The sequence below is a fragment of the Betta splendens genome, chromosome 6 (genome assembly GCF_900634795.4).
Source record: "Betta splendens chromosome 6, fBetSpl5.4, whole genome shotgun sequence".
Classification (NCBI taxonomy): Eukaryota; Metazoa; Chordata; class Actinopteri; order Anabantiformes; family Osphronemidae; genus Betta; species Betta splendens.
In genome coordinates, this window is record NC_040886.2 from 9650886 (window position 1) to 9666481 (window position 15596).

Genomic DNA, 15596 nt, shown 5'->3' on the forward strand with positions numbered 1-15596 from the left:
ATAAGTATATATAATATATACATATATAAGTCCTATATTTTAATTACAATTACAACAACACAATTACAATTACACTACAACTTACAATTACTCTACATTAATTCATTGCCTAATTCATTAATTACATTAATATTTACACAAAAGTGAAAGCACATTCCAACACTCATTTGATTGATTGATTCATTCATTAATTTTAACACATCAATACAAGCTAAAGTTAAATGGTGTTTTGATATCAATATCGAGGTTAGCTTATGCAAATTCAGTTACTGAAAATAATTTACTGACATTATAGTTGTCATAATATACATACAATTACTGTATCGTTGACTAAAACCAATAAATAAATCAGTATTAGTTTTATAAACTGTATTTTAACAGCAAATATATTTTTGCAGTTAGACGCTGCCCCCTGCTGGTGTTTGTTTACTAAACATGCATCCATTCTTTTTACATTATACCACTTATAAATCAATTGTATACTACTGAAAGCAGATTATCCACAATATGTATATTTTAAAGTTGATATAAAATTAAATTAATTAAATCATAGCAAACACAATTGTAAATGTTTCCTGTTTGGTTATTTTTAAAACACTTTCTAAGCCGTTTGAGGACATCGGTTAGGGTACATATGTATCGGAAAGCATGTATTTCTGTGTTTTCTGCTTGCATCTTGTAACCACGAACGTCGTGAGCGCGCGTCTAAAATTCAAGCGTGGCGAGAAAGGCGGTCGTGAACGCGCACAGGAGGCTTGACGTCACTGAGGCGCCCTGGCTCTCCTGAGCCGCTGGTACTGCTGGCAAAATGATGGGAAAAGCAGATAGAGATCTTTCGCGTAATTGAGACAAAATGACCGGTTTTCCAGCTGATTTCCAGTTGACAGAGGATTCAGTGTTGGCATCGACGTGAGCTCCGCCAGGCAACAAGAAAGGTAGTTTGTTTGGAGAGGTTCTCGGCGCTGGCTATTGTGTTAGCGAGAAAATATAGGTTCTGCCTGACCACATAAATTGGATGGGCTAGCCTTCATGTGTCACGGCGAGCTAACGTTAACGTACGTGCATTTGATGTTTTCGCTGATTTCTTGACATTTAACCACACGTGTGAGCTTCTGGAGGAAGAAAAGCGTAGCTTAAAATGAAATCCGCTCAGAGTAGGAGGAACACGGGCACGGGTTGATATGGGTGTCTCCAGAGCAGACCCTGCACGGTGTCGCTGGAACTGTGCAAAATGCTTCAAATCTGCTGCAATCTGCCACTTTTCATTGCGTCGTTTATAACAGGACCTCGTCCGGCGTCGGGTCGACTATGTGACAGGAGATATTTTTGTTTCTGGTCATTATCTACAAGCTGGGAGATTTTTTTTCCCCTTACACTGTCCACCATGAACTATCCCCCTTTCCCCTCACTTGCTAATTTTTAATCCGTAGAGTCAGCACATTGGAAAAATGACAAATTCAGACATTGAAGATTGAATCCGCACGTATGAACCGCGAACAAATAAACACGGCGCTTAAGCAAACGTCAACAACTTGGACGTGGCCCTGAGATAAAAGTAGAAACGGCTGTTACTGTTAGCCGGTGTGTTAACTTCACGTTAGCTGCTAGCAAGGCCACGCAGACTGGCTGCAGTGTACGAACAGCTGTGGTGGGAATTCATTTAGGAACAAAAATATGAAACTGAGCAAAAACACAAAATAGACACACAATAATGTTGTTAAACGTTATTAAAACAGGTTAAGGTTACTAAAAAATCCATGTGGATTTGAATAGAGATGGAGAGTAATCTGGTGACTGAGTCACATGTAACATTACAGTATTGAACGTAACCTTTTCCTCAGCATTAACCTAAACTCAACCATCAGGGGTTTCGCACATCCACGTCCTCATCAGGCGGTTAGGAAACATTCTCCGGATCTGAGAATAATGTTGTGTTTTTTTTAAGGTTGCATGTCTGTCTGGTGCAGGAGTGAATCCAAGTCAAACAGTGAAACCTAAGCACACAATAGTCATCCCTACTCCTTCTGTTTGTGTTGAACAATGAATTCAATTAAATGTACTGTTTCCTATTTTACTGGAAGGGGATAAAGATCCCTTCTGTGATTCACATTGGACTGTTGACTAATAAAAACATTAGACTTTTTCTCTTGCTTCTGATGCTGATATTATTGCTACTTTGTTCTTATTCCTTATTAATTAATAATAGATGATTTATCATTTTATGGGTAATGTTTTTCTTGCAGGTTGGCTGTAAGTTTAAACACCGGAAATCTCCTGCTGGGAGAGGAAAACTCAACGCTGCTCCTCTTTATCATGACCATTCTGCCGCTCGTCTGTTGAAGCCTCATCGCCGCCACAGGCCGCGCCTACGAATCCAGCAAGAACACATAAAAACTTAACGACACACTTACATTTTGCAGCGGGCTCCCTTCTTCTGTGCAGCAGAAATGTATGGTAGTGCCCGCTCTGTTGGCAGAGGGGATGCCAACCATAGTGGAGCGAGGGATGGAGGGGGTGCTGGGAATCAGGGATCTGGTCGTTCCCCCCGCCTGCCGCGCTCTCCTCGGATGGGGCATCGCCGCACCAACAGCACGGGAGGCAGTGGGGGGGGTGCCGGAGGAGCGGGAGGCAAGACGCTCTCCATGGAGAACATCCAGTCCCTCAACGCTGCTTATGCCACCTCAGGCCCGATGTACCTTAGTGACAATGAGGTTGCAATGCCAGGTGACCATCTCCTCAAAAGTGGAGGGACCGTGACGACCATGGGGAGGCAGAGAGTCACGTATGGGTCAAGGGGCAGCAGCAGTGGGGTTGTGGCTGCGAGCACTCCGAACATCTCCACCTCAGTGCCGGCCAATGCTGTTCTGCCCGCAGGCATGATGGCAGGGGATGCTCTAGCGTTCGGGGACCACCACATGGCCTCCACGGTGCCGCATTCTCTGAGGCAGGCCAGGGACAACACCATACTCGACCTGCAGGCCCAACTCAAAGAGGTATTTGTTTTCTCCTAGTTGGCAGATTTCCTGTATCAACAAATATTTGTTGCTAAAATCGTGTTCATGTGCGATTCCTTTGGCTGCCTTCCTCAGGTGCTGCGTGAGAATGAGATGCTGCGGCGGGAGGTAGAAGTTAAGGAGAGCAAGCTCAGTTCCTCCATGAATTCTATCAAGACCTTCTGGAGTCCGGAGTTAAAAAAGGAGCGAGCTCTTAGGAAAGATGAGGTTTCTAAGATTTCTGTTTGGAAAGAACAATACCGCGTGATTCAAGACGAAGCACAAGTGAGTGTTCCTTTTTAAATTTGTTAAAGTGTTCAGCTCTCTGCCTCAAAATTCCCCTTTCTGTTCCCATCATTCTCTGTCAGACATGTTTGACTGAAACAATGCATTACACAGCAGCCAGCTTTGATACAAGTGGATTTTTCTCCTCTCTCCCTGCATAGGTTAGAGGCAGTTTTTGAACATCTAGTTAATCCTCTTATACGCAGCTATATGCTTGTGCTTATAGATGAAAGGGCCCATAAGTCTAAAGCATTAGCATCTCTGTATGTCCTGGAAAATTTTTATTTGTGGTTGGGATGAAAATGTGGATTAAAAAGGTCTAATTTGAAGCTGCATGTTTGTGGAATAGCTGAGCACCAAATACAAATACATATGTATTTCAGTGGAACTCTGAATACTACGACTGTATTAATTCACAACACACTCTATGGAGACGCTTGGCTTTGAATCAGATTCTTACTTTAGATCTGGATTTGATGCCAGTTCAAGCAAAGGTTCACTAGCCAGCGTCACCTCATGTGTCCACAACCTGTATGTGCACCTGTAGCATATATTTTAGGTGCAAGATCAATTTTTAAAATCGTCAGCATGTTGTGGGAATGGTGCAAATTAAGCTTCATTAATGAAGAGACTGGTCTTTGTTTCACTGTGAATCATAATGGATGTGCAGACCTGGGTAATTTGCTGTTTTCACTCCTGCTGTGTCACAGAATCACGCTGTGGACTAATCTCAGTAATGCCCAGCTAGTGCAGGGCTAATCAGTGGGTGCTGAATTTAAAGATGTCAGCTTTCACCTCCCACACACACACACACACACACACACACACACACACACACACACACACACACACACACACACACACACTCAGAGGCAATTAGCTAATTATGCCCCCTCAATAAATGTAGGGCCAAGTGAATGTGCATATGCCTGCAATTGTATGTTTATCTTTGTGTATATTGTGGATGTGTATCACCTTACTTATCCTACTCCTCATATACTCAAAATAATAATTAGCTGTTGGCTGCTTGCTAACAGTCTGTTTAACTTTAACCATGGGCAGTTTAGGAAGGTCTGTGGGTGACGGGCTGTGCGTGTACAGTGTTATTTAAGAGATGTGACTGTGAATTTGGATCAGTTTAGTGATGATCACTCCTCAGGCGTAGACGGTGAGAATATGGGGGTTGGGCAAAGGAGAAGGTGTGCGCGCATCTATTTACAGTACATGCATGGTGGCAGTGGGGGGTGGAAGGGTGCAGTCACAGCAGTGAGTCAGCCTTAGTCACGGGGAAGAGAGGGTGACGGAGAGGGAGGGTTAGTGAAAGGAGAGGTGAAAGTGTTGGAGGGAAGAGAGAGGGCGAGAGGACATGAGGTGGACGAGCAGCGCGCGAGGAGGAGATGGAGAAAGCGACAAGGGACGTAAAAGGAGGAGGCTGCAGGAGGTGGACAGAGCACAACAAAGGCTGACACTGACTTCTGTCTTTGTTCTGTCGTCTGAAAACGCTCGCAGCTGGTTCAGGCCAGAGCGTAACACAGCCGTGTGTTGTGTTACGCTCTCACAGCAGCCTTGCCAAGTGTCTGTGGCGTCAGATGCCACAAACAATGCTACACTATACCGGGCTGGTTGTGTTTCACCACTTGTCTTTCTCCAGGCATGAAATGCAACACTGTCCACAAAGCCCGGTTGTTGGGTGTGCATCTGTCAGGATACTGCTACAGACAGGCTGATTTTTTTTAAAGTAACACCATATTCATTATACATTCTCACAAAATGGGAGAGGTTCAGGCTCCTCGATCATCCAGATCACTATATATTTCACGTCTACCGCACCTGTGTGTATTATTTAGGTTAGAAAATGCTGGAAGAAAAACAAGTAAATGTCAATTAATGCATGTGCCTCCTATTTGTCTCCAGCATCTGCAGATGACTGTTCAGGCTCTTCAGGATGAGTTGAGAATCCAGAGAGACCTCAACCAGCTGTTCCAGCAAGATCCCGCCAGCCAAAGCCGGGACCTGGCCCTGACATCCGAACCCACTGAGGAGAACTACCGGCGGCTGCAGGCCGAGCACGAGAGGCAGGCCAAGGAGCTGTTCCTCCTTAGAAAGACCCTGGAGGAGATGGAGCTGCGGATCGACACGCAGAAGCAAACACTCTCAGCCAGAGATGAATCCATCAAGAAACTCCTGGAGATGCTGCAGAGCAAAGGTAGACGTGAGCGATTGAAGAGTACCAACGTGCTAAGTTATACACAACTTGAATGAATGTTTTTTCCCCCCCTAAGCTTCACCTGAGATTTCTCCCTCCTGAGCAAATATGGGTTTCTTTGAAGCAATGCATACTTTAAACTACAAAATCTTTCTTAAGTTACAAACATTCATACTTTATCCAGAAAGTAGTTTAGTTATAGAAAGTACCAGTCTGACAACATAGCTCATAGGGATTGGAAAGTACCTATATCATTAAGGAATTCAATTGAAATTAAATATTATTAAATATCGCTGGTTCTGTTTTCCCATTTGGATGTGAAGTTGTCTAACATTGTTTTTGCCTCCTGATGGAAAGATGAGCATGCAACAAAAGTTGCATCTCGTGCTTTAGTTGTGTAGCTCACGGTGGTCATTTGGTCGTCAGGGCCGTCTGCCAAGGCATCTGAGGAGGACCAGGAGCGGACGAGGAGACTGGCTGATGCAGAGATGCACAGGCATCACCTTGAGAGTTTATTGGACCAGAGAGACCGAGAGATTACAGCACTGAGAGAGGTGAAGTTCAGTTCAAGCACCTACATGAAATAACATCCATTTCTATGGTTGGGTTGTGTTTACTACAGTTTGACCTGACCTAAACTATAGGTTATAAATACATGGAACATGTTTCTCTCCTCCTGAATAAACAGGAGTTGCATCGTCGATATGAGGGAGCCCCTGAGTCCACCAAAACCACGGCTCTGCAGACTGTCATCGACATGAAGGTGAGGATTTAAATGAAAATTTGTGTTGTGATGTGCATTACAGGTGCATGTTATATGTATTAAGGTCTCTTCATCATCCCCAGGATGCAAAAATCGGCTCCATGGAGCGTAGTCTGAGGGACATGGAGGAGGAGCTGCTAATGCTGAAATCCAATGGACTTCTGAGCTGTGAGGAGCGTCAGGAGGAGATGAAACAGATGGAGGTTTACCGCAGCCATACCAAGTTTATGAAGAACAAGGTCAGTAGCTTAGTGTGACTGAATTCCTATCATCTTTTGTCGCCTTCAGTCTCTCCTTCTTCCTTGTTTCACTTCGTTGGCCTCATGTTTTTTGTTTTAGATGGAGCAGGTGAAGCAGGATCTCTCCAGGAAGGACACCGAGCTGCTTGGTTTGCAGACCAAGTTAGAGACACTGACCAACCAGTTCTCAGACAGCAAGCAGCACATCGAAGTCCTGAAAGAGTCCCTCACTGCCAAGGAACAGCGAGCTGCCATTTTACAGACAGAGGTACAGCAGCCACATAGCAAAACACACTTTCCCAGTAGACTTTTAGTAAATTTATATACACTGTGCACATAAATATATAGTTGGTGCAATATCCATTTAGACAGAACACAGATGTTAACACGTAACGTTTTTCTGTTCCTGCTCAGGTCGACGCTTTGCGTCTGCGCTTGGAAGAAAAGGAGACAACTTTAAATAAAAAGAGCAAACAGATACAAGAAATATCAGAGGAGAAGGGAACGCTCAACGGAGAGATCCACGACCTCAAGGATATGCTGGAGGTCAAGGAGCGGAAAGTTAATGTGCTGCAGAAAAAGGTGACAGGTGTGCACGGGGTCTCATCCATTATGCTGCCGAGCACTTTGACTGACGGTTGCCTGTGTTTGTTCTGCAGATTGAGAACCTGCAAGAACAGCTGAGGGACAAGGAGAAGCAGATGAGCAGCCTGAAGGAGAGAGTAAAGTCTTTGCAGGCAGACACATCCAACACTGACACTGCTCTCACTACACTGGAGGAGTCTCTTGCAGAAAAGGTGAATAAACAGTGACTGGTCTCAGAGCAGGCTGGAGTTGTTATTTGTAGCAATGTGCATTTTGATGGTTGTTTTTGTGAAGGCAGAAAATGTGATGACTTCCTCCACCTTCTCCTAGGAGCGCATCATTGAGCGTCTAAAGGAGCAGCGGGATCGAGACGACCGGGAGAAGACGGAAGAGCTCGACTGCACCAGGAAGGAACTGAAAGAGTTGAAGGAGAGGCTGAGCCTACTGCAGGGAGACCTGTCAGACAGAGAGGTGACAGATCCAGATCCTGGAACACAAGCTCACACAAAGACAGACAAACTCTTGTTTACTGTGATTCTATTAATACAGTGAAGTGTTGCCGTCAGAGATGAGTGCGAGTTTTTTTTCCTGTTACTTACACTTTGCAGTGAGTCATGAAAGGCGTTATTAGATGTAATATATTTTTATATTATCTCTGTGCTCCCCTGGCTTGACAGGCTGGAACAAGTTTTTATATATTTATATATACATGTGCAGACCTCGCTTTTGGACCTGAAGGAGCATGCATCGTCCCTGGCCTCCTCAGGGCTGAAGAAGGACTCCAAACTGAAGAGTCTGGAGATCTCCTTGGAGCAGAAAAGGGAGGAGTGCCTCAAACTGGAGAACCAGCTCAAGAGAGTAAGAACTCAAAGTATCAGGAGGCTTGATTCTAATTAGTGGGTTATTCCTTATTTCCGTTTCTGCCCCTGAACATGAGAATAGCCGATTCCCAATCAGTATCTCGTTATCTGGCAGGCTCAAAATGCCGCCCTGGAGGCTCAGGCCAACACCGAGCTGGTCGAGCGCATTAAGGCCCTTGAACAGGAAGTCGCCCGCTATAAAGAGGATTCTGGGAAGGCGCAGGCCGAGGTGGACCGCCTGCTGGAGATTCTTCGTGAAATGGAGAATGAGAAGAACGACAAAGACAAAAAGATTAGTGACCTGGAGAGGTGGGTGGGAACATGCACGAGGTACATTGGAACGGTTCGGACAACACTCTCATTTTCAACAGTGTAACAATGAAGCGGCCAAAAATTTAAAAAGATCAGCAAAGGCTGATTTATATTAAAAATTCCCCTTCAAACATCTCCAATGTGGAAAGATTAATTTCAAAGATCTTTGAGGGAGGCTCGACCCTAAACCATTACAGATGAATTATGTCTTCTTGTTTAACGGTGGCATGTACAACTGCAGTATAATAGAACCGATGGTGTTTAAGGTGCCTTGTCCTTAGTTTTCACTCTTCATTTGCTTTTTCCTTCTCGGCCTGAGTCTGTTTTCTCTTTACTGCCTTCTTGTCTTTACATTGGAAATCTCTCACCACAGTATGGCCTCCAGGTTAGTATTTTATCTTTTTACCCCTGTCTTCTCACATTTCTCTCCCTTTGTTTCTCTTCACCTCTTGCCTCTCCATAGTCTGTAGTGCTGCACGCAGTTGCCTTGCCTGTTCTGACATACTGAACTGTGTTTCTCCTCTCACTCCTGTTCGTGCTTAGTTTCCCTATCTATCGTTTTTCTGTTGTTCCAATCTGAAACGGACTTTCTGCAGGGCTGTAGAAAATATTGCAAAAGCGAGACTGTAAAGCTGAAATCACTTCAATGTGCGCCAGCAGTGGGGGCAAGGACCTTTTTATCTGGTCCCTTAAATCGCAATTACTTCATAAAGCTGCTGTCTACTGTACCCCCACATCAGTGCTTCAAGTAGAATAATGGGTTAATAGTTAATTTGTGAAGTAGATTCATAGAGTTAATTGTAAACATACTCTGTAACTTCTCATGTTTCCCATGATAACCCTGTAGGCAGATGAAGGACCAGACGAAGAAGGTGGCATCTCTAAAACACAAGGAGCAGGTGGAGAAGAGCAGGAACGCTAGACTGATGGAAGAGGCCAGAAAGAGGGAGGACAACATGTCTGAGACGTCACAGCAGGTGAAGGTAAAGTTGCTTTAGGACTTTAGGACTGTTTGTTTATTATTTTCCTCCACTGTTCTCTGTAGGGTTGCGTTTTAGAAACCCAGGCCTTACCTCTTGTTTTTCCTGCTCTGAAGGACTCGCTGCGTCAGAAGACGGAGCGTATAGAAGAGCTGGAGGAGGCCCTGAGAGAGAGCGTGCAGATCACCGCTGAGCGAGAGATGGTGCTTGCACAGGAGGAGGCTGCCAGGTCACTGCAGGAGAAACAGGTACACAAGCCCTCTTAAACACACACACACACACACACACACACACACACACACACACACACACATTCATGGTCTATTACTCCTGCTGCAGGAACACACGAACAGCATATATAAACCACATTTACTTACTAGTGTTCTAGCTATATTCTTTTAAACAGGCGCACGACCAACTCAAACAATGACGGACTACTAATCCTAATGCTAACATGGCTTTTTGTCTGACAATAGGAATCGGCTATTTACGGAATCGTCCCAATCAATGACGTTGACGTGTTGCCTGGTCCCTTGTGTTCACACGTCTATATGCAGATAGCGCCTTCCTGTGCTGATATTGATTCTCTTTCACCTTTTGCTGCCATCGTGGCGCTTCTCATCGTCATTTCTTTGCTCCCTCTGTTGCCTCTTCCTCAGATCTCTTACCTTTTACTCATTGCTTCTCATGTTTTCTCTCCGCTTCAAACCGCCTCTCAGAAGCACTCACTCAAACCAATGCATGAGTCCAACCTCGCCCACTTTAAGTGGTCAAAGGTATGAGCCCAGTATGTGCGCACATAGAGGGGTTGGACACAATAACAGCAACGCTTTGTACAACTCGCGCAGTGTCATACAACAACTCTGCAATGGGTATGTTGGGTAAGAACGAGGTTTGATGGGGAGCTGCGAGTTCACTGTTGTTGAACTGCACGTGTTTGCAAAGTGTTGTGAATTGTGTTTTCAACCCATGTCATTTTAATGTTATTTTGTTTACCTGCTGTTTACTTATCAAACTTGTTTGACTCATCAAAAAACAAATAAAATTTGTAAAAGGAAATAATTTTTATTTTAATTATTTTTTTAAATAATTTTTTTTTTTATAAGTTAGTTTGGTATAATACTGTGCTTTTATAGGTGAATAACAGGTAAATGAAAAAAAACTGTATGTGTGCGTGTGTAGTTGCTGGCCCACAGTTATTCCTGAAAGCCCACGTGCATTCTGCTCCCCTCTGCCTCCAAACATTACAAAGTGACCTAAAGTGTCCTAAAAACACTTCTAGTTTTAGGTACTTGTTGGTTTCCATTAATGGCTTAAATCCTTGTGCATGTGTGCGTTCCCAGATGGAGGAGCTGCTGGGGGCGATGGAGAAAGTGAAGCAGGAGCTGGAGTCCATGAGGGCCAAGCTGTCCTCCACCCAGCAGTCTCTGTGTGAGAAAGAGGCCCACCTCACCACTCTGCGAGCGGAGCGCAGGAAACACCTGGAGGAGGTGCTGGAGATGAAGTAAGGCAACCAAATCCAACCAAGGCTTAGCCCTCAGAGAGCCTTTCGATGGTGTGAGGAGAGCAGCCTGGTGTCAACACACACAGATGCACGGGAGACTCTGGATTATTTATTGCTACCGTCACCTTGCTAAATGTCACCCAGTCAGGATGATTTTGTACAGTAAATAATAAATGAGCCACATCTTTACCTGTGTGTAAATGCCACGATGTCCCGTCCTCGCCCGACAGGCAGGAGGCGCTGTTGGCCGCTATTAGCGAGAAGGACGCCAACATCGCCCTACTGGAGTTGTCCTCCTCCAAGAAGAAGAAGACGCAGGATGAGGTTTCTCTGCTGAAGCGGGAGAAGGACAGACTAGTGCAACAGCTCAAACAGCAGGTGGGGAGAGGGGGTAGAAAACACGCTGCAGTTATTAAAGCCTTGCCATCGTTGAATACATTTAACACTATTCCACTTCGCGTACATTCATCTGCACTGTAGTGTTCTAGTGTAGTGTCAGTCACCACTATTAAGACTCCAGCTGCAGTTGTTTTTACTAAAGGCAGCTGATCACCAAGCATATCTTACAATTGCACTGCAGTTCCCAGTAAAATGCCTTCAGCACAGATCTACTCAGGATTTTTTTTGTCACACTGGGAGGGAACTTTTTTCCATCAACAACATTTAAGTAGGCAAACAAACCCTGTACTCCCCTGAGCCAGATATAAAATGTCTCTGTATAATCAGACAAATGCAACAGCCTTTTTCCGACAGAGACTGGTAAATGTTATATTGTAACTCAGAATACATAATTACAAATTACATGATTGCTGATAAAACTGTCTGTAACATTTTAATTAAATTAAAAAAAAGATTATTATTTGTAGCAGTGGTTAGCAATTAGCACTTGTTAGCTGACAGTTTACAGGAACTTCAGAATATGGATCAAACTGCTACAATAGGTGGAAATATGCAAATCCAAATGTTTCCTGTCTTTACTTTCCAGACTCAGAACAGGATGAAGCTGATGGCAGACAACTATGAAGATGATCACCTGAAGACCGCTCCTGACCAGACAAATCACAAACCCTCTCCAGATCAGGTAATGTCTATCAGCACCAACTATTTATTACTCTGAACTTATCGTTTCCATCCGAATTGACTTTTCTAAAATATCAGCACCTGATTAACAAGGTAATGACATTGATCAAACCAAGTATTGGAGAGGTGTAATGTCCTTTTTTATCACCTTTATTCACACTAATCAATTGTTCCTTTCTAATGCTGCGACGGGCTAACAGGATGATGAGGAGGGTATTTGGGCGTAGTCAAACTTTTGCCCTCTCTCTCTCTCTCGCTCTCAGCCTTTTTGTTCAGAAGGGTGAGCTTGTGCAATCTGTGAGATCTGTTGCAAGTTTCTCCATCGTGGCTTCATTTGCATGCGTTTTATTTTTCCTCCATTCATTTGTTACTTTTTGTCACATGCTGTTGACTGTCATTCTTCCCTCCTTCATCCTGTGTTTCAACGCTGATCGTTTATTGGCTTTGAGTAGGGATGGTGGTTGTGCATGTGTATGTTGCATGGATAAGCTAAGAGGATAAAATGGCCTGGTTCAGTCTCAATGTCTCAAAATAAAATTTAGCTTCTTACATTTGATCTAAACTAATGGATTTAGATTTAAGCTTCATGTGATCAGTGTTTAAAAGGTCCAAGATTGTTTGTTGAGCTGCATGTACATAAAAAATCAATGAACATGTGCAATAAGCAGCTTTTGTGCTGAGCTGGCCGAATGCATGAAGATGGTATTTGTCTCCTTTTTGAAATAACTAAACACCTTTCTCCTCCACCGGTCAACTGTGTCATTCTACAGATGATACCCCCTCTTCTAGCCCTGTCTCAGAACCGCAGCAAGCTCAAGCTCTACATTGCCCACCTGACAGACCTCTGCCATGACCGGGACCCCAGTATCCTCAGCCAGCTCTCACCACCCCCTCACTATCACTGCAGCGACCGTGAAGACTGGGAGGACGAGCTCCAGAAGATGACAGTCCAACAGGTAGCGAATCACCTTCTCTCTTTGTAATCCGTTGTTTCTCGCATCTCACAGTGTATCACATTATTTGTTTTTCTAAAGGAGAATTATGACCATTTTTTGAGGAGTAATTTAAAGAAACTGTTTTATTCTCCGCCAGTTGGAGCGGGAGCTGGAGGTGTGTGAGAAGGAGAGTGGAGAGCTGCAGGAATACGCCAACTCTGTTCTGCAGCAGATCGCTGACTACTGCCCTGATATCCTGGAGCAGGTTGTCAATGCCCTGGAGGAGTCGTCCTGACACAACTCAGCTGACCACTGGTCCTCGCATAACCAGTGACGCCTCTGGAGGAGAGGAGGCAGAGGCATTACTTCACAACGCTGAGCACGTCTTCTTTGTTCCCCTCATCCACCCTGAAACAAGCTTTCATGACCCGAGTGCTTTGCTGTTTCTTGTGTCTCTCTAATGTCAGGCTTGCAAAAAAGGAACTAGGGATGTTTACAAGTGCTTTTAAGCATGACGCAATGGCTGTGAATGGTGATCTGTTCATTAATGGTAGGAAAGGCCGTTTTAGGCACAAAGGAACTGATTGACAAAGGCAGAGTGAACAGGTCACCGTTTCCCTTTGTGCAAATGCCAAATTCATTGTTCCTCGTCTGAGAATAGTTACGAAACCATCATTGCACACCTGTAAGTCTGGGACAAGTGCATTGGGAAGGAGGAAAGATGCAAACTTCTGCACAAGTTCTTGGAATATACTGCCAACCTTCCTCTCCCCAGGTGGCGTCATTCACAGAGATCAGGCACAGTTACCTCAGGCTTTTACCCCTCAGATTCCTCTCACAAGTCCTTCACATCACAAGGGGTAAATGTTACATGAGGCAGGAAAGCACTTTTCGTCCTGGAGCTTTGGGGAGCTGCTACATCTGTAGGGGAACAGAGAGGACTGGAGGTTCGGTGGGTGAATCATGGTGTCATGTAGATGCTTGTTTGTGTATATAAAATGTGTTTACTTAGTACTGAGCTTGTGTCAAATAATCTGGAACACACAGAAATTGCTACTTTTTAACCAAATAAATGCATCAGGTTCTCTAGATCAGAGCTGCAGATCTGTAAACATAGCCCAGATTGTGTTGTGGGTACGTGTTTGTCGTTTGTTGCTTGGTGGTGGTGGGGGGGGCTGAACTTTGATACTGATCTGAGTTCAGGTTAATTATGCTAAGTTCTTATCCAATGAGAGAGAGAGAGAGAAGAGCTTTAGTTCTTGGTGACTCATTAATTTTTAGACGGTTTTGCACACAACGCCCACATGTTTGAGGTATGCAATGTTTCTTTAGAGAACGTTCCAGTGGCCTTGGTGCATGCACAGATCAGTACTGGACCTAATGCAGGGATATTATTATTCCTCTAACATTGGTGCTAAGGCATGATGAAAGAATTTTCAATCTGATCCACTGATCCAGATTCAGTTACATCCAAAGTTTCTACAGCGGTTTTCTAAAACCCACCTGATATTTAGTTCTTCAACGAATCATTGAAGGATACAAGCAAAGCCGCCTTTTCTTGTATTTTTCAGATCACTTACAAATGCAAGTGAAGCCTCCTTTTATTATTTTTCTATCTGCAGGGCTGCGGTTTTTAATTACTAAGTGCATCTACATTTACAGGAATCGAAAGTCACTTTTCAGCAGATTTTGACTTTTTAGATGAGTTTGTAAATAACATAGTTAACATATTCAGTGACTGAATAAAGATAAATAAGTGGAAGGTGTTGTGCATTCTTTAAAAAAAAAATAATCTGAAAAGTTAAAAGCAGTGCAGTTGTCTTGTCTAATTTTGTCTTCAGGACAAAGCGTGTGTATGTGACAGTACTGCCATAACTTACAGAAAGTCTTGTTCTATAGAGTTATATATATGAATATAATACATATATAAAATGTTTACTGTACGGATATGCATTGAATGTTTGCACAGTCTGAAAGAGCAAGGTGCTCTAAACAAAATGACCGTTGAGTTATTGTCCTCAGCAGAAAGTGTCAAAAAAACTTTGTCAAAATAAAGTGTAAAATACAGATGTTTTCAAATGTGACTGTGATGAGAGAGTAATTTTCTTGCATTTATTTCTAATCGTAATCTTTTATATATTTTCACCACATGGTGATGTAAATGTTTTATCCAACAATTTCAGTGTTGTTGTCTTAACTGTTGTAGATGTCGAAGGCAGAGTGAGACTGACTGGTCTCCAAACATTACGGCCCTGCTGCTGCTAGAAAAACATAATGCAACAGAACAAACGTGCATCAGTGTGTGTCTAGAAGCCGTTTTCTAACATGCTAAGTGTGGTAAACATATTCAGGCATGGGGATTTCAAAAGTCACACTGAAATCAGGAGGACGCTAGTTGGTTGCTTGATATATTGGAATTCTTTTTTTCCATTACTTTGATAATCCCTAAAGATTTTTTTGTTTGTTTTTAACTATAGCCCATGTGTCCCTTGCCTTAATGTCTCATTTCCTTTTCTAGACTCCTTACTTAGGAGCACAAAGTGGATTAAGAGGCTTCTTACAGTTTTTTTTTTTCCTTTCATTTGAATAATGTACTGCCTTTTGTCTGTCCATGTTAAACTGTTATAAACGAAAGCAAAACACGTTTGTGAGTTATTTGGATTTTGTATGTAAATAAATAAATTATAAGCCTTGGTCTTTCAAGCATTTTTTCCCCAAAGTAGCCAAAGTGAAAAACACTTAAGGTGTAGGAAATGTTGGAAAGGACTTGAGGTAGGATAAATATTCTCCATTTTCCTACAAAGATATTCATTACTTAAAACTCTATAAATACTTCAAATGTCTCAGCCTTTGT

The 15596-nt window shown here is 43.3% G+C and overlaps 2 protein-coding genes across 5 annotated transcripts in view; one reads left to right on the top strand and one right to left on the bottom strand.

Moving 5' to 3' along the window:
- Nucleotides 1–2533, bottom strand: part of LOC114857958 (serine/threonine-protein kinase WNK1-like) — a 26043-nt gene extending 23510 nt beyond the window's left edge. The window contains exon 1 of the mRNA XM_029154913.3: nt 2412–2533. The gene's annotated coding sequence lies outside the window, so the exon portion shown is untranslated. The remainder of the gene's footprint in view (nt 1–2411) is intronic.
- Nucleotides 2448–15436, top strand: LOC114857965 (ELKS/Rab6-interacting/CAST family member 1-like). Of its 4 annotated transcripts, XM_055509366.1 has the most exons (21): nt 2448–2993; nt 3090–3278; nt 5193–5484; nt 5911–6038; nt 6173–6247; nt 6331–6486; nt 6587–6754; nt 6901–7068; nt 7146–7283; nt 7402–7542; nt 7789–7929; nt 8047–8240; nt 8617–8628; nt 9091–9226; nt 9340–9471; nt 9943–9999; nt 10567–10727; nt 10958–11105; nt 11713–11808; nt 12578–12763; nt 12900–15436. In XM_055509366.1, exons 1-21 carry the CDS (start codon nt 2448–2450, stop codon nt 13035–13037), a joined length of 3402 nt encoding a protein of 1133 aa, XP_055365341.1. In that variant the 3' UTR covers nt 13038–15436. The 4 variants fall into 4 exon arrangements, 3 of the variants coding, with proteins under 3 accessions (XP_055365341.1, XP_029010761.1, XP_029010762.1); XR_003786307.3 differs by lacking the exons at nt 9943–9999; nt 12900–15436 and adding an exon at nt 12008–12087 and having other exon boundaries at nt 12578–12717; XM_029154928.2 differs by lacking the exon at nt 9943–9999.
- Nucleotides 15437–15596: the final 160 nt, after the last annotated feature.

Coding starts and splice junctions, on each gene's coding strand:
- LOC114857965 (XM_055509366.1), top strand. CDS start 2,448: ATGTATGGTAGTGCCCGCTCTGTTGGCAGAGGGGATGCCAACCATAGT. Junction 7,069..7,145: donor TTAATGTGCTGCAGAAAAAG/GTGACAGGTGTG, acceptor TTTGTTCTGCAG/ATTGAGAACCTGCAAGAACA. Junction 7,543..7,788: donor GAGACCTGTCAGACAGAGAG/GTGACAGATCCA, acceptor ATACATGTGCAG/ACCTCGCTTTTGGACCTGAA.